The 19,667-nt window shown below is 36.9% G+C and overlaps 1 protein-coding gene across 6 annotated transcripts in view; it reads left to right on the top strand.

Annotated features, from left to right (window-relative positions):
- The window catches only part of CFTR (CF transmembrane conductance regulator), a 190,818-nt gene that overhangs the window by 44,925 nt on the left and 126,226 nt on the right, over nt 1-19,667 (top strand). For all 6 annotated transcript variants that reach the window (XR_014833210.1, XR_014833209.1, XM_021078522.2 and 3 more), the window contains 5 exon segments: nt 7,680-7,895; nt 11,642-11,731; nt 12,622-12,785; nt 14,183-14,308; nt 17,567-17,813. Coding sequence is in view for 4 of the 6 variants with exons in the window: in XM_021078522.2 (XP_020934181.1) it covers nt 7,680-7,895; nt 11,642-11,731; nt 12,622-12,785; nt 14,183-14,308; nt 17,567-17,813 (843 nt within the window). In the remaining 2 variants the exon portion in view is untranslated.

Raw genomic sequence — 19,667 nt, 5'->3', positions numbered from 1 at the left:
AGTATCCAATGGTGACTAATGAGTGTGACGTGGTGAAAGTACAGAGTTTCTATGCTCCCTTCTGTCTCTTAAATTCATGTTTATGATATAGGGCCTAGAGAAATGGTATTTATATTAAATTACAGTGATACTAGCTTATAGCTCGATTTGGTAGGTTGATGTTGAACTAATCACAGTGCTTGAATATATGATCAACTGAGGGAGAGGAGGTCATCTTGTAATATGTTCATTTTGATTTAAAGTTTTGAATAAGAGGGAGGCTGTGGAGTCAAACTGTCTAGTTCAAATCCCAGTCTTACTGCTGGCTAGCTGTGAGACACTGGGCAAGTTATTTAAACTCTCTTTGTCTCAGTTTCTTTAGTTAAAAATGGAGACATATTAATATATGCATATGTGCAGTAGCACGTATTCCACAGAATTATTGTGAGAATTAAACAAGTTAAGCATGTAGAATAGACCCTGGTCCATAGCAAGTGCTTCATAAATGTTAACTATTACTGACATTAAATAGAATCTCTACCTACCTTTATAGATATCATTTGCATTTACATATTTCTCTGTATATGCTATAAGCAAGACTTAAAGTACCAATTTCATTTTTATAGGGCACAGGAAAATATTTTGCTAATGTTTAAAAGTGATACCTAGATTCTTAGCATCACTTCAGAAATGTAAATTAGTATTTTAACAAATCTTTCATTATTGCATTTTCTGGATTAAACCTATTATTGCTGCTCTATCAGCAAATCTAGGAACATTTGCTTATAAAACTTGAAGAACATAGCTTAGATTTATAATGAAGACATTGCTGGTGGAGAGATAATAAATCAATAAATACCCAAAGGAAAATATCAAAACCAAAATTCTTTAGGCACTGAATCTAAAAACACAATTCAGAGTAGACAGAGATATGATAATATTTTAGAGATTCTATTCTTGGTGAGGTAAATATTAATTTTTGTAAAAAACTATGTACAATTGAAGCAATGGAGAGGATGTATTTATTTATTTATTCTTGCTTTTGAAGGCTGCCCCTGCGGCACATGGAAGTTCCCAGGCTAGAGGTTGAATCGGAGCTACAGCTGCTGGCCTCCGCCACAGCCACAGCAATGCAGGATCCAAGCCGTGTATATGACCTACACCACAGCTCACAGCAATGCTGAATCCTTAACTCATTGAGAAAAGCCAAGAATCGAACCCAAATCCTCATGGATACTGGTTGGATTTGTTTCTGCTGAGCCATGATGGGAACTCCAGCATAGGTTTTATTTTCTATGCTGAATATGGAAATATTTTTTCCTTTAGCGATTAGTATAAAGCCAAAAGTTTCCATCAGACCCTAGTGTATCAAGATAAACAAAAATTTGACACTCATGCTTACCTTATCAAAAGCAGAATCTTAAGCCTTTGCTTAGCTGTATAAGCCAGTACTCTGTATTTTATGATTAATTCTGACTGTATACCTGCATGTGTGTTTACTCTCTGCCATTTTCGTGGTAGGCATGTTTTCTTTTTATCATTTATCATTGTAAGTTATATATACCTTTTCAACAAAATTTTATTATTTTAAGTGTTGTTTACGATTATGAAAATGATCAGGTAATTATTGATAAATTTGATGTTTATTCTTCCATTTTTTCCCCATGAGAATATGTACTTTTTTTTTTTTTTTTTGTCTTTTGTCTTTTTGTTGTTGTTGTTGTTGTTGCTATTTCTTGGGCCGCTCCCGCGGCATATGGAGTTTCCCAGGCTAGGGGTTGAATCGGAGCCGTAGCCACCGGCCTACGCCAGAGCCACAGCAACGCGGGATCCGAGCCGCGTCTGCAACCTACACCACAGCTCACGGCAACGCCGGATCGTTAACCCAACAAGCAAGGGCAGGGATCGAACCCTCAACCTCATGGTTCCTAGTCGGATTAGTTAACCACTGCGCCATGATGGGAACTCCCAGAATATGTACTTAATGAAGGGAGGTGTATCACTGCTTTACATGGTGGGTTATAAATCTACTTCTCCTCTTAATGTTTTGTGAAAGCCTTTTTTTGTCATTAAATATCTTACTACCTCATCATTTTAATGTTTAATGATTCATATAGCTGTACCATAATTTATTTTATCAGTTCCTCTTCATTGAATATTTATATTGCCTCTAATTTTTTACTGTTGTAAATGAATCCTTTGATGCACATCCCTTAGAAGCTTAATTCTGCTAGATTTTCCAGTTGCCTTCCAGAAAAGATGTACTAATTTACTTTACTGATACCAAAGTATGAAAACTCAGTCCTCACTAACAATAGGTATTATCATTTTAAAAAATTTCCAAATTCTTTATTTTTTGGTTTTTGGTTTTTTAGGGCCACACCTGAGGCATATGGGTGTTCCCAGACTAGGGGTCAAATCGGAGCTGCAGCTGCCGGCCTACACCACAGCCACTGCAACACCAGATCGGAGCCGAATCTGCGACCTAACCCACAGCTCACAGCAACGCTGGATCCTTAACCCACTGAGAGAGGCCAGGGATTGAACCCAAAACCCCATGGTTCCTAGATGGATTCATTTCCACTGCACCACAACAGGAACTCCAAATTTCCACATTCTAAGTGAAAAAGTATATTATCATTTCTTATTAGCATTACTTTTGGTTCCTAGTGAGTTTAAGCACTTTTATATAGTAATTATATATTTATATATACATATTTTGGGGGGAGTGTTAATTACCTTTTCATGGCTTTTGTCTATTTTTATTTTGGTGTGTTTGTCTTTTTTTTTGTTAAAATATGAAAGACTATTTTCCCCAGCTTGTCATTTGTTTCTGGTAATTTTTGTTAATTTTTTATTTTCTTGACAATCAGAGGTTTTTATTTTTAAAAATTTGCTGCTGACATCTGTAACTTTTTTTTTTCCTTCTGTTTCTGGCATTTGACATTTGAAAAAGCCCTCTCTGGCTAAATACTGTGGAAGCAGTTATTTCTGCTTTTATTATTTCATCAAAAGAAATAATAACATATAAGAAATAAAAACATATAACTACTGAATCCATTTGAATTCATTTGGATGTATGTATAAAATAGAAGTCTAATTTTAAAAAATGAGTATCCAGTTCCTCCATTGTTTATTTCACTTTCTCCACTGAATTAAAATGCCATGTTTCATTATATATACAATTGCTACATGTGCCTGGACCTGTTCTTGAACATTCCAGATAAATAAGTCTATTGTCATGCCACATATTGCTATAGATTTGTAATATAATTTAATATCCAGTAATGTAAACCTTCTCACACACTATTCTTATTCCTCAAATGTTTTTGGTTAGTCTCTCATTTTTCTTTCAAATGAACTTTAGAATCATTTTATCCACTGATTCAACAAGTATTTGCTGAGTGGATATTTTGTGCTAAGTATTGTGCATGAGGTTGGGATAATTGCACAAATTAAGACCGACAGTCTCTGCTCTTTGGGTTAATTTATAAAAAAAAATCCACTTGGAATTCTGGTGAAGACTGATTTAATCTTATTAAATAACATGGAGGAGAATGTGATCTTTGCAATATTCAGGTTTTCTTTTTAGAAAGTTTAAACCTATTTATTTGAGATTAAAAATAGTCTTAGTAATGTTTCGTAGAATATATTTCAAGGTATTTATAGTAACTGTTGGTATTTACAGTGTATCTTTTGTTGTATTATTACTATAAATGGGATACTTATTTAATTGATTATTAAGCTTGGTATTTAGGAATCTATTTTCTTAGTATAGTTATTTTTTAAAACCTATGTTAAACTCTTGGCTCACTTAAATTATGTAGACAATCACATTCTACACTGCTAATGATACTTTTGCTTCTCTTGTAATAATCATACCCTCACTGTTTTTCTCGTTAAGCTGTATTAGCTAAAAGTCCTGGGAAAATGTTACATTGTACTATTAGCCAATATTCCCATTGTTTGTGTTTTATTTATTCTAAATACTTATTGAGTTTTATTTACTATAGTGCTGATTGTAGTTTTGAGGGAGAATTTCTATCACAGGTTAGTGAAATATCTTTATATTCAGATTTATTTAGAACATTTATCAGAAACAGATATTGAAGTTTTATCAGATTTCTTTACAGTTTTTGCTGAGATAATCATAGGTTCTGTAGTTATTGATGTTCTTTTAGTTAATCTCTCAATATTGAAAAATCTTAACTTCTCAGTATTTCTCAAATAATGTCCTAGTATTTCTGGGATTGAAATACATAAAATATAGTTAAAGCAAGTTGAAATGATGATCATAATAATGGTAATTTTACTGACTGCACACAGTAGAAAACAATGTATCTTTAGATGTTTTTTAATGATTGTTTTCTGATTAATAATTATGTTTTGGATTTGGAATTGTAATGTTTACAGTAAAGTTTTCTTGGGATTCATTAATTTAATATAACTGCAAGCATGAGCCAATTTTTCTGTTTTCACCCGAGTTTTCTTTCTTGGTCTAAATATCCAGTGGACATCCCTGTCTTTAGAAACATCTGGCCCTGTCCTAGGTATGCGAGTAGAACAGAAATGGTTAAAAGATTCAGGCTCATCTTAAGTGTCTTTGAGCTCTGGTCTGGAGGATCCCATGAGAGACCAGATGTATTTCTAGGAGGTATTTTCAGGCTTCCTCATTTTTTCCTGGGAAGCCGATCTAAATTGATTCATGATCCATTCCCAGCTGGAATGCAATTACTTGTGCTATTCTCTGACCTGACTCCCTCTACCCAGATGGCCTTCTGAATTCACACTATTCAGTCCTGTATCCCTCCGAGAAGAAAAAACACCCAGAGTGGCTGTCAGGAGACGTGCCAGATAATTGCCCAAGGAATCCTCATCCTCTACGATGGGAAGGATCAGACTCAGATCATATAATCTGAGATGTTAGCTCTGGAGAGGATCTTTAGTATCAGCTTGCTCCACCACTCAGTTTTTCAGTGAGGAAAGTGTCCAGAAAAGGAAAGCAACCAACATGACCCAGTGTAGGTACCATGCTGGGATAAGAACTTGGGTTTGATGACTCTGCATTCGCTATTCCTGTGATGCTGACTTAAAATTTGGTAACAAGCTTCTTCTCTTATCTAAGTAAGTGAACCCTTAACTTCATTTTGATTTATGTCTGATTTAAAATTAATAAAATATTGTACCAAAATTTTAAATGAATTTACATTCCCCTTCATCACATTCAAGCTGGCTTGCACTATTTTATATGGTGGCAAATTGGGAAGTTTCTTGTGTAACTGAAAATAGTTTGATAACAGGGCACACATAGCTTTCACATACCACGAATAGAGGACTGTGTTTCAGTCACTACAGGGGTGATTTTGCTAAAGGACTGCCCACATAGATTAAGCTAGATATCAGTTACCCCTTTGTTTTCCCTTCCAAATAATAAAATCAGGTGACATCTGTAAATGCTTTCATTATAAATATTAGGGAACGTGCTGCTTAAAACAGTAGGGAAAACCATGGAAGGGAGGAGTCTGGAGTGCTCATTTTGTCCTCGAACATTGACAGTTACATGTTGCGGTGAGGTTTATGTTGTTTTGCTGTTGGCAGATGGTCCAGTTTTCTCTACCAAAAATAAATAGGGAGTTCCCATTGTGGGCTCAGCTGGTTAAGGACCTGATATCTCTGTGAGGATGCCAGTTCCATCACTGGCCTCACTGAGTGGGTTAAGGATCCAGTGTTGCTGCATGCTGTGGCATAGGTCTCAGATGTGGCTTGAGTCTGGTGTTGCTGTGGCTGTGGAGTAGCCTGCAACTGCAGCTCCTATTCCACCCTTGCCGTGGGACCTTCCATATGCTGCAGATGTGGCCATAACACTCCCAAATAAATGGTTTTTATTTTTCTATCAACATGTACCCTCCCAGAATAATACTACCACTTACCATTGTGGAATAGCCATTGTTGTTCAAAGGATGTCATCTTTTGGTTGAGTCAAGATGACAAGTGATTCAGTCATGCAACAAGCAGAATAGGTTTCTGAATCAGAGTAATACATTTTTATTTATTTGTAAAGTGCAACTAAATAACAATTCAGCAAATGGGTCTATTATGATAGAGATGACAGATTACAGAGAAAATATAATAGTGATACAGTGGCAGGGACTTTAGTTTAAATTACTCAGCAGGAAAAAATCTTATATAAGCCTGTATATTTCTAACTCTAGACATTGTATGTGCAGCTCAATTACTAAAGCATTTCTCTTTTTCCTTAGAATGCTCTTTTTAGTATTCCATAGATAGGAGTTACTGCTTAGAAATATGTAATGTGACCTTTTTATCAGTGGTTCTATATTCAATAATTATCTATTAGGAAAATATATATGTATGTTTTCTGAAGAAAGGAGAAAGATGTTTATGCTAATCATGATATAAGCAGTTGGACTCATGAGAAGCTGTTACAGCTCATAGTCCTCTGGTTATTGTCTTATAATGAACAAGAAATGATGTTTTTTCAGTAGACATCAAATCTCCTTACTTAGGCTCTACTTCCTGGCCTCACAGAGTTATCTCCAACATGGGTCGAACATATGAATTCAGTGTCCTTGACTGCACCTCAAGAGAACATTGTAGCCAAGGGCAAACCTACTATTAACAGAAAAGTTAAGTCAGAGTAGATGTGGTATTATCATTTGTCTCTGAACAACGTAATATCAAAAAATTCTAGGATAAAATATTAATCTAAAAGTAATTTAGAGGATGAACTATTACCACTGTAAACATATTATGAAAAATTATATTTATAGTACAGATAATTTTATACATATAATGTCATATCCAAGATTTATCTTAACTGTACATTTTCTTGGTTTAAGGAGGTATTTTGAAATAGCATTATCTACTCTAGAGAAAGTTTGGTGTGGATCTGCAGAAATTAGTGAAAACAGCCAGGGCAGCACTTGCACAGATTGTAATAATTTAAGAACGGAAAAAACCCATCCTCCCCAACGTAGGGCAATGGGGCACATAGCCAGATCTGTTCACAGAATGTCATGTCAAACAGCACTTAGAATAAATAAGGTAGATGTACAAGTATCAGTGGGGTTAAATGTCAGATTCATAACTGTTAAGTAAAAAAAGATTGGAAGAAGCCCAGTCTGATAACATTTAACCCTAACCCTAACCCTAACCCTAAGTTCAAACCTTAAAAGCAATCCTATATGTTTTAAAAATGGATATACGTGTAACATAAGTACAAAGCTTACATGAAATGATACATGCCAACCGACAGTGATTTCTGCACTTATTTCAAATTTTTTATAGTTGATTTACAATGTATTAATTTCTACTGTGACAGCAAAGTGATTTAGTTATACACATGCATATATCCACTCCCATATAGGTTATCTCTGAATATTGAGTAGCTTTCCCTGTGTTATACAGCAGGTCCCCATTAACCATCCATTCCATATGCAAGAGTTGCACGTACTTACTTTTCTAAAAATCATGTGCTCTTCAGTAGATGTGGCAAATTATTAACATGGCATATCTGGGTCGGTGGTTAGGGATTTTCTTTTTAGCACCTGTCTGTTTGCTATCATTTAAATTTATTTTAGAATACGGCTAGATGAGATTAGAGAACCCTTACATTGAAAGTGTGAGGGCATTTTATGAAAGAAAAATAAAATTTCATTTCTGTTTTCTGTCTTCTGCAGGAAGTCACCAAAGCAGTCCAGCCTCTCTTACTGGGAAGAATCATAGCTTCCTATGATCCAGATAACAAGGCGGAACGCTCCATTGCGATTTACCTAGGCGTAGGCTTATGTCTTCTCTTCATCGTGAGGACTCTGCTCCTGCACCCAGCCATTTTTGGCCTCCATCACATTGGCATGCAGATGAGAATAGCTATGTTTAGTTTGATTTACAAAAAGGTAATACTTCCTTGCACGGCCTCATATACATATTAGTGGCATCATGCTTTAGATGTCATGCTGGTACAAGTAAGGGATAAGTGCTGAAATCAGTTTTATATGTCTGTGAAATAAATGGCAACAATAATGAACATTTCTAATTATCCCTGATAATTCAAGTCACTTCAACTAAGGGTTATGGAGTATCTTCTATAAGCTGCCTATGTTCTAGATTTCATTTTTTTCACTAGCCATGTCCTCGTTTTTTAGAATCCCCATTAAAATGATTCTTACTGTCTGCATAAAAATCATTGACAAAATATCATCTTATGGTAAAATGCCATGTATCTTTATACTCAAAAACAAGAATATAATATGTAATTATTAATGATAATCCAAGCAATAGAAGTTTCTACCTTAACCAGTGACACAGTGGTGGTATCCACTGTTTTATTTTGAGTCATATTTTTGTCATCCTTGCAAATTAAAAAAATTTAGAACAGCACATATATGGCAACCATAAGAAATTTCTCTGCTTTTCTATATGAATTATCTAGTTAATAGCCCAAGTTACTGAAGCAGGCTTTGGGTGAATTCTGATTAAGATTTACCTACCTTACAAACACAATTTAAGGTCATCTCAATGACATGTGCTTTCACCAACCTGATTCAAGGCCATGTATGACTGTTTGACCTACCAACTGATTATAGAAGGCTGTTTGGTTGAATCATTTGGATATTGCTTTACCCTTCTTCTTTTTTTTCTTCCTACAATGTAAAAACTTGACATACTTGGCTTGTGAGGGATGTATACCTGAAATTCCCTCTAGCAAATAACCCATAACACTTCCATAATACACATGCAAGGTCAGGTGTGTTGTAAAATCTTGATAGCCATACTTTATTGTTCAAAAAAAGCCTTTTATGGAGGCCCGAGAATAAAGCTGAGTCCACAGTTTAATCAAATCACCTTAGCCTCAATCTCATCAGTTCACAAGTACCAGGAAAACCTGGGTGATAAATCAATAAAAACTTTATCTTGATCCAGGAAATTTTACCTAAGTGATGAAATTATTAGGTATTTTTTGGGAGGTAGAATTTACACAGGATGCATATAAAGGAAAGTTGAATCCTGTCTAGAATATTTATACAAGAGATTCTTATCATAATGATAACTAATAGCTAAGGATGTATACGACAAGTTTCTAAGTGACCATCTCATTTGACTGCCCCAAAACCCTATATGGTGGAAAATATTATCTTTATTTTATGGATAAAATATTATTATTTATTTATTTATTTGGTCTTTTTGCCATTTTTTGGGCTGCTCCCGCGGCATATGGAGGTTCCCAGGCTAGGGGTCCAATTGGAGCTGTAGCTGCCAGCCTACTCCAGAGCCACAGCAACGCGGGATCCGAGCCGCGTCTGCGACCTACACCACAGCTCACGGCAACACTGGATCGTTAACCCACAGAGTGAGGGCAGGGATCGAACCCGCAACCTCATAGTTCCTAGTCGGATTCGTTAACCACTGCGCCACGATGGGAACTCCTGGATAAAATATTTTTAGAAACTAAGACCTAAAAAGTAAAGAACACTGTGGAAGAACTGCTTCATAATTTCTAAAATGGGTTAAGTCACAATTCTTGAAGTGGAGGCTTTTCCAACTATTAGAGAACATAAAATAAGTACTAAAATGATATAGCAAGTCAAACTCTGTTATCCAGGAAGAGAGAGGCATGAAGTACTCTGGACTAAAGGGGAGGGAAGATCAAAGAAGGAGCAGGTTAGTTTCTGAAAAAGTTCGTATATAATGTTTAGCACAAATACAGCAGTATATGTGTTTTCAGACTCAGAATGTATTAATGAAAATTTACAGGCCATGCCCGTCCTTTCTCAGCGTTGATTATGTGTGTTCTTCCCCAGTTTGCTTTACTCCCTACTAACACCTGTTGACCTGCATTGACATCATCACCAAAGAATACAACCGCATCTCCACATGGCTGTAGTTGGGCCCCTCGAGCAAGCCTGAAGTAAACTGGTGCCATTTCTGACCAGTTTCATCCATGGGGCAGGCAACCACTAATTCTTCCCACATCGTTCCAGATTTTGTAATAGAGCATGGTTATCTTTGTTCCAAAATCTGCAGCCACATATGATACATTCAAATTATATTTTAAATAATTAGTGTAAATACATAGTAGATTGAGCTTTGCTTGTAAATGTCAAGAAGAAAACTAGAATGAACAGATATTCTTAGTGCTTATTGTGCAGGTAAACTCCACGTCAAGCCCTCTAAAACTCAAGTGACCTGAGACTGCGTATGTTACTAAGTCATGTGTAATCCAGCTCAATAGATTTCCTCCATCATATTGCTCTAATAGCCTTCTGGAATTACCTGCTTTGATTCTTCATCTGTGCTTACCTAAGATAGGTATTCCTCACCTATCTTACATTCTACCTCAGTAAATTATTTACATATTTTCATAACTAGGTATGTGAACTTTCTCTTAACTACCCTCTTATTTCTACTCCTTTTAACTAATTTATCATATTTATTTATGTGCTAGGTTTCCTTGAGGCAAGCATTATGTTTAATAAATCTTAGTAATAATCCCTGAAGCCATGAATAGTGATTTTCGTCTCCTAAGTGTTCAATACTGAGAGATTCAGTTGAAGCAAATACTAAATGGGCACTTTCCAATCAAAGCCATCTAATGGCAAATCAATTCTTATTAGATTTTACAGGCAAAGTATGACTGTGCTCTTTCATTATCATAATTAATTTATCTACTTAATGATTAATTCTGTGTATATGGATATATTTTTCTTTGCAAAATTTAAGAATTTTTTTATTGTTAAAGTAATTTTTCACAAAATTATTAATGAATCAATTATTTATATTTTATTGACTTGAACAGTAATTTTATTCAACAGTTTCTATAAGACTGCATGAAAAATTTAGGACCAAGATTTTCTTTTTTTTTTTTTTGTCTTTTCTAGCGCCTCACCCACGGCATATGGAGGTTCCCAGGCTAGGGGTCTAATCAGAGTTGTTGCTGCCAGCCTATGCCAGAGCCACAGCAACATAGGATCTGAGCCGCTTCTGCAACCTACACCGTAGCTCACAGCAATGCCAGATCCTTTACCCACTGAATGAGGCCAGGGATTGAACCCACAAGCCCATGGTTCCTAGTCCAATTCATTAACCACTGAGCTACGATGGGAACTCCAGGAACAAGGTTTTATTAAAAGATTTTTTTTTTTTTTTAATTGAAGCAGTTGTTTCATAAGATTGTGTTAGTTTCAGGAATACAGCAAAGTGATTGAATATATGCATATATATTATTTTTTTCTATTTTTTTTCATTGTAGGTTATCAGAAGTTCCCTGTAAGGCCAAGATTTTAATCTCAAGTTTCACTGCCTTTGATTCCATCTTTTATTAAAAACAAACAAACAAACAAAAAAAACTTTCACAGTATATAATTGGGTGTTTGAGTATAATTTTATTCCCATTTTGGAGTATGAAAAAATAATTACTACTTTCAGGATACTGTAACATAAAATAAGTAAAGCCATGCCAGTGTAATATTCATTGTAAAGAGAAATATTTATAAATTTGAGAAGATACTAAGCTAGGTGAACATAAAACAATTTTCATTACCTTTACATAAAAATTCATGCAGAGTCACCTAATATATCATTACTTCTAAATATACTTGTCTACTGTTCATTGACATCTTCTAACTTCCTATTTTCCTTTTAGACTTTGAAGCTGTCAAGCCGTGTTCTAGATAAAATAAGTATTGGACAACTTGTTAGTCTCCTTTCCAACAACCTGAACAAGTTTGATGAAGTATGTACCTACTGATTTAATCTTTTATGCATCTTTGTTATAAATCATGCAACCTCAAAGATTTTCCTGGGTCAGATAACAGTAATTAAGTAGTTGGGTCATAAGCATCCCCACCTTCCCTGTTTTTGAAAACTGAGAAGGCTAAATTCTGTAGCAGAGTGCCATTCTGGGGTCTCACAGACCCACCCAGTTCAAGGGCACCTCAGCTGGCTTTGTATTTAGTGCGGTTTTCAAAATTCAATCCTTATCAGATCTTACTTCCTTTTAATGCTTTAAATTAATTATTTACTTTGGCTGAGGAAGATACTCTGAGTAACTCTTGTTCAGTGCTGCCTTTTGTCGCAATAAAATACAAGATCTTTGAAGACAGATTCTGTGTTTTATTTATCGTCACATTTCCAGGATTTAATGCAATATTGAACCCTTCAGCAGGTGTTAAGTAAATTACTGTTGAATGGCGCATGCGTGTGCGAATATACTGTCTGATGACAAGAGTTGTGCCATTGTGTGGACTGAACTCCTGGAGAGTTTTTGTTCTCTCATGTTCTGTGTCATGGCTCTTAACTTTATCCAAATAGAAGTAAACTATTTAAAATAAATTCTTGACATGATACTTCAGATAGCCATTCACCACACAGTTCCTCTGAAAAAAAATCACGGCAACTTGAATTTTGTTTTTTGGGGAACTCGTAGCCCCTGCGTGGAATGTTTCAGCACATTGCTGTGTGTTCCAGTCATGAATAGCCACATTTTAGTGCATTCAGAACCATGAAGTGCTTGTTTGTGTGACCTCGCTGTGCTTGATTTCTTTCTTGGAGGCTTGTTTTGGGCTTTGTGTTGGGAGTGGAGGATGAATTGTCGGTGCATTTCACCGTGACTTTATTTTTCAGGGACTTGCCTTGGCGCACTTCGTGTGGATCGCTCCTCTGCAAGTGACGCTGCTGATGGGGCTGCTGTGGGAGTTGTTGCAGGCCTCCGCCTTCTGTGGACTTGCCTTCCTCGTAGTCCTCGCCCTCTTTCAAGCTGGGTTGGGGAAAATGATGATGAAGTACAGGTAGCACTCTGTTTACTTAGCTTGAAAGGGTTTAGACATTCCGTTTTCCCAAAGCCCACTTTAGTAAAACCAGAACTGCTCTATGTACTGAACTGTCATCTACTTCTTGGGTGCCACAAAAAAGGAATTATTTTCATGATGTAAATAGTATTTCCTTTTTTTTTTTTTTTTTTTGTCTTTTTGTCTTTTCTAGGGCTGCACCCATGGCATATGGAGAATTCCCAGGCTAGGGGTCGAATCGGAGTTGTAGCTGCTGACCTACGCCAGAGTCATGGCAATGCAGGATTCGAGCCGCGTCTGTGACCTACACCACAGTTCACAGCAATGCCAGATCCTTAACCCACTAAGTGAGGCCAGGGATCAAACCTGCAACCTCATGGTTCCTTGTCGGATGCGTTAACAACTGAGCCACAACGGGAACTCCCCCGTAAATAGTATTTCTGTATCGCATCGGTGGGACATTTTCTTTTCTTATCGGTCTGTAGAATTTCTTTATGAATACGTTACTATCCAGTTCCCTTTTTTTTCACATCAAAGATTTAAGTACAATGGAGTTCCCATTGTGGCACAGTGGTTAACGAATCCAACTAGGAACCATGAGGTTGCGGGTTCGATCCCTGGCCTTGCTCAGTGGGTTAAGGAACTGGTGTTGCCGTGAGCTGTGGTGTAGGTTGCAGACATGACTCAGATCCTGTGTTGCTGTGGCTCTGGTGAAGGCCGGTGGCTACAGCTCCAATTAGACCCCTAGCCTGGGAACCTCCATATGCCGAGGGAGTGGCTCAAGAAAAGGCAAAAAGACATTAAAAAAAAAAAAAAAAAAAAAGGCTTAGGTACAACGGATAAAACACTTAAGTGAATGGAAGGGAACGCATATATTTTGGGTAGAGTTTATAGACTGTTTCTATACTCTGGCTCCGGAGTCATCACAGCAGAACCTTAGTTGCTTTTTGTTACAAAATGAATCAGTAATACTAATTACTGCCTGTGAAAGAGGACTTCTACAGTTTGCCAGATTGAGTAAGATAGAAAGTGTATAGATTTTGGAATCAGATGGTTCAAAGCTTGAATCCCAATTGCACGCTTTCTAGTTAGATGACCTGTGTCAAGCTACTTCAGCCACTGTTTCTGGGTTTTTTTTTTCTGTCTTTAAAATGGAGGTAATTATCTCCCTTTAGCTGTCGGAAGGATTAGGCCTAGTGTGTGAAATGCATCTCATGCAGTGCCTGGCATGTAGGAGGCATTTATTAAATGACACTTACAATTTTTGTTACTATTTATTTGATATCCATCTGTTTCATAGAAGAAAGGAGACTTGTCTTAAAAGCTTGGGCCTTTCTTAGTGGACAGTTTGGCTTGTTTGTACTAAGTTGTTTAATTGGAGATGGATTAATTTACAGAGATCAGAGAGCTGGAAAGATCAATGAAAGACTGGTGATTACCTCAGAGATGATTGAAAATATCCAATCAGTTAAAGCATACTGCTGGGAAGAAGCGATGGAAAAAATGATTGAAAACCTAAGACAGTAAGTCATTCCAATAATTTCACTATCCATTGAATTAGCCAATTAAGGTTTAATTTATTGAAAAAATGAATATGTCACAGTGGACTTCCAACTCATATTTGAAATTTCTGACAATCAAAGACTTTGGTTAAGTTATATCAATATTCATGTGTTAGCGGCCATTTTCATGGGCCTATAGTTTTAACTTGGTTGATCAGGTGTGCTATTTTGCACCACAAACCTCCTTTGTTTGTTTAAAATATATTTGTTCTTCCTTAAATTAAGAGGAAAGCAGGATAATATCTATAAATTGTGTTTCTGTTAACCCTGCACTTGAGAAGTCAGTTTAAGTAATGAAAGCCAGTCCTTGGCACCCATCTCCCATCTTGGTTCACCTAAAATAATCTTGCTTTCACTGATTAGTAAAGATGATACCCAGCAAAAAAAAAAGTACAGAACAGATTGAGATATTGTCACTGAGGTAATTTTGGACAAAATTTAAACTAGGGCATTTTTGTAGCCATAAGACCATTTTTCTTTAGACAATTTCCACATTCTATAATTTGCAATTAAAAAAAAAGTTCTAGGGGACCCAGGGGGTGTACATAGTCAGAGGACAAATAATTTCAAGACAAATGGCGCATGGGAGTTTCACTGGGAGAAGGTACTAAAAAGAAGAGGACCCTTTTGGATGGTATGAATGGGAGTTATCAGGAATTCAAGCTGCTGATTCCAGGAGTCAGTGGTAATTGAGCTGCAGGTGTGTGATTGGAACAACAAAAGAAATGCTGAAATGTTAAGTCCTTTGTCATGTAAATAGAAAGAGTAAAAGAGTATTTATTGCCCAAACATTCTTGGTCACCTGTTTTTATTATGCCTTTCAAGACAAATCCAGGAAAGGAATTATATTTTCTTTCCAGAAGCATCCTTAAAGATCTTGTTTAGTTGGTTGAAGTCTTGAGTTTTCCATCACAGTTATCGCTGGGTCACTTTTATATGCCTATAGGCACAGGCAGAGCCAGAGTGAGAAGGAGATTATCAGTGGATTTGGTTTCTCAAACCTCAAGAGAAACTTCTAGTCAGGTCATTCTAAGTGTTGACTTTTCTTGATTGTGGATTTTTTTCCCCCTCTCTTCCTCAAAAGATGAAATTGATCCTTCCTATTCTGTATTTCTGTTTAACCAATTCTAGTAGCAAGTGTTTGGTTTTTACTTCTATAATCCGGTTCCTTAATCTGGCATGAAATTGTTACCTGAAAAGGCTGGAAAGTGCTGACGTAAAAAGAGGAAAGCAAGAATTGCTTCTACACAAAAGACCAAATAGAATGTTCCAGAAGAGATTGACAGGATGAGCTGTAAAGGGATGTTGGCCTCAGCCTGGGCCAAATGGTAAACTGGGAAAAGGCTGTGCAATGCTCCCTGAAAATCTACTTCTTTATTGCTCTCTGGCAATAAACTCATTTTCATTTTTTTCATAAGAAACTGATAAAATATTTTTATGACTCATAAAGTGTTAGTACTTTTATTATGGCGACTACTGCTTTCAGTGTGATTCTTATGCATGTTCTTGAATCCATTATTCTTTTCTTATAGTACCACTTCTTTCATTTTCCTCAACTGTTTCTAGTATACATCAGTAAGTTTATTAACACTTTACAAATAATGTTTTCTAGCATTTTAAAAACATCAGCCTTGCCAACAGTGTTCTTTCTATCGAAGATTTGGGACACACATGTAGATTCTAAGAGCAAGGCCCTGTGCTGTGCTGTCATTTTTGTTTCTCTTCTATAGATGTGGATTCTATGAGAGCAACTTGCTTGAGATGGCATAGCTATAACTGGCAGAGCTGGGAGTCAAACTCCAGTGAGATTCCAAAGTCATAATCTGCCTTCGGTGCCAAATAATGGAATAGTAACCTAGCCCACGTTAGACTGGGAAGCACAACGTAGAGCACATTGAACTTCGTTTTCTTCATCAGACTGCTCAGGGTGACATTTTTTTCAGACTAAGAAAAAGGATTTCAGCAATCGTCCTGTGGCACAGTGGGTTCAGAATCCAACTGTGGCAGCTCAGGTCGCTGTAGAGGTGTGGGTTCAATCCTTGACCCAGCACAGTAAGGTAAAGGAGGCCAGTGTTGCTGCTGTGGCTCGGATTCAATTCCTGGCTGGGGGAGTTCCATATTCTGCAGGTGCAGCCACAGATAAACAACAACCAAAAATTTCTTCTGAATTCTACCACTTGAGAATGAGGACTAGACAAGCCTGTGGAACTAGTTCCGAGGGCACAGCTCTTGCCCCCTCCCACCAGCAATCTTTGCTTGTCTGTTTCATCACTGCTCTTTTCCTCACAAGGATTGAATAGGAGGATCATTAATGACTCCGATTTTGAGGGTTCGGGATGAGTGGGATGGAGGTTGAAGGCAGCATTGTCTTCTGTTCTCACTACTCTCTGCACACCCTGTTATCTGTCTGGTGGTGCATTTAAACCTCTTCTGTATTTGTTAAAAAAAATAGTTCAGGTTTGTAATTCAGACTAAAAGATCAGAAGTTTAATATGGTTGCAAATAATTATACTAAAATGAGAGACAGGAGATGCAGTATCTATTCTCAAACTTCTTTAAGAACTACTTGCAAGAGAATCATTTGGGATTTTTTTTTTAAATGCAAATTCTGGAAGGCAAGTGCAGACTCAGTCAATATATCTGAGTGGTGGGCCTGAGACTCTGCATTTTAACAAGTTTCTTAGGCGACTTTTACCTATGCTAAGGTTTGAGAATTGTTCCTAATCACTAACATTAGGCTTATATGTTATTTTCAATGTTCCCCAAAGTGAAGCAAGAACTTCTAAAATGTTAACAATCTATTAAGGAATCCTAGAACTGACTTTTTCCTTTATAAATCTTTCAACATTATTTCATATCCAGACTTAATAACATAACACACCGACCTACCAACAAACAAAAATTATCTGTCTCATTAATCTCGCAAATTAATAATGAAGTGAATAAAGATATAAAAATAAGTATGGTAATTATTGAGATTAATTATAATTTTAAAATTATATTGACAGGTATTATGTGCAAGACACTGATACATTCATTCTGACCCATCCCCCTTTCAGTTAAGGTACCTGAGGGCCAGCGAGGTTGAATAACTTGCCCATGGACACACAGGCCATGCAGGGTAGCATTAGGATCAGAACACAGAAAGCCTTGAGAACATATGTTCAGATGCCTGACCTTTGAAAAGTAAATAAGCATCCCAAGTCTATTTTTTTATAGAACGGAACTGAAACTGACCCGGAAGGCAGCCTATGTGAGATACTTCAATAGCTCAGCCTTCTTCTTCTCTGGGCTCTTTGTGGTGTTTTTATCTGTGCTTCCCTACGCACTGCTCAAAGGAATCATGCTTCGAAAAATCTTCACAACCATCTCATTCTGCATTGTTCTGCGCATGGCAGTCACCCGGCAATTCCCCTGGGCTGTACAAACTTGGTATGATTCTCTTGGAGCAATAAACAAAATACAGGTAATGTACCGTAATGAATGGGACATCATATACAGTGAATTTAGAACTTTTCTCATGAGCAAACTCTCTAGAGATGAATTCTTGGCCCTGGGCCTGTTTCATGTACAGTATTTCTTCTCTTGATGTCTGTATGTGGTCTAATGAGCCTTTGTAATCAAAGCCTCATAAAATAAAATGAAGGCCCATGAGATTCTCTTCAGTCAAATAAATTGAAGAAAATATTGCTTCTGTGTTCTGGAGATTTTTATTCAAGTACTCAATCAATAGATCGGTTCTAATGAACTTGGAAAATGTGCAAGAAGGTGGCAGCAGATTCATCTGGAAGTTCTAAAATTTCCCAGCTAACACTAGGAATGTTCATCTGAAACATTTCCAAGTGTTTTTCTGGAAAGTATGATGGATGACAATGGCATTTTTTTGCCACATTAATTACCTTCAAATCTCAGCAAGCAGATGATGTAGCTGGTAATTTTGAAGAGGAATTCTAAAGTCCTCAGGTCATGAGGCTCAATTTATGCAAAGCTAATAGAACCACCACTGTGAGCTTGGGTGTGGTTATAATTTTTATAATTAATATCAGTTCAAAATGTTTTATTATACTTTTTGATATCCATTTAATATCTAACCCAGAAAATAAATCCCTTTGACATAAATAAAAATTATGGGGAAAGGGGGAGCCACTTTCAGGTAGTTGTGCCGTTATTTAACCTAGGCCAGAGTTTGCAAATGGTGGTCATAGACTGAATTTTGGCCCTAGACCTGTTTTATTTAACCTTTACATTTAAAAAGAAACAAAACAATACATTTGAACTAGTTGGCAGAGTGTGAAAATTAGGTGCTGCCCCATGTACATTAAATCATGTCTTCAGCCTCTTTTGAAGATTTGGAATATATAATAACCTAGGTTCTCTTCCCTCACAAGCTGTGGCAGCTCCCTCCTCAGAGGGGCTCTGCCCTCTCCAGTTCATCAGTCATTACTTAGCCACCTTCCTTCATCTTATCATCTTGAAAATATATGTTTGCTATTTAGACAAATTGGTGAATCTAGCTCAGAGCCATAGGAGCTCTTGGACAAATCTTATTTCTTCTGTTAATCTTTCCATGTGGTGGGGAAGAGAGGAAGGAGAGGGAGGAAGGGGGTGGGGAAGACAGAGAGAGAGAATGACAGGGACAGGTGGAGAGAAAGAGAGAAAGAGAGAGGAAGAAGGAGGAGGGTGAAGGGAGAGAGGGAGGGGGAAGGACAGAGGGAGGAAGGAAGGAAAGGAAAGAAAAGGAGGGAAGGGAAAGAAGGAAGGAAGGGAGGATGGAAGGAAAGAAAGAAAGAGAGGAGTAAGTAAAGAGAGAAAGAAGGAAAGAAGGCAGGAAAAGCAAAGGAAGGAAGGAAGGTAGGGAGACCCACAGAGAACACATCACAGAAACAGAGTTATTGAACAGAAAAAAAAGAGACAGAGAAACACATCTTAAAAAAAAAAAAAAAATGGGAGAAAAAGAGGGAAACCAAAATAGAGACAGTGAAGAGAGAAGAGGCAAGAAGGGAAAAAGTGATCAAGAGCCAGACTTTTAAAGTTACCTCCTTATGGCAAAGACTTCAGGATGCATAAACTTAAAATTCTTCCTCGTGTTCCCACCGTCCCTAGGAGCACTGTGATTCCAGGTCTCTCATAGAGCCCTTCTTTTAGAATCAAGGTTTGATGCTCTAAAATCAGTTGTATCAGATCTCCACACCTTTGCTTAACCCTGAGAAGTGATGCTAATGATGCTTCTTAATGAGGAGAGTGCCATAAAAATGACAACACTGTTTTTTTTTTTTTTTTCTCTCTCTAATGTTGGATTGAGGCAATTGGTGGGTAATTC

Source organism: Sus scrofa, chromosome 18 (assembly GCF_054392235.1).
Source record: "Sus scrofa isolate SSC_HxYL_T2T_F1_AM1 chromosome 18, Sscrofa_HxYL_maternal_Yorkshire_Landrace_v2.0, whole genome shotgun sequence".
Classification (NCBI taxonomy): Eukaryota; Metazoa; Chordata; class Mammalia; order Artiodactyla; family Suidae; genus Sus; species Sus scrofa.
Note: the sequence above shows the minus strand (reverse complement) of the source record. Positions and strands in the feature narration are given on the sequence as shown.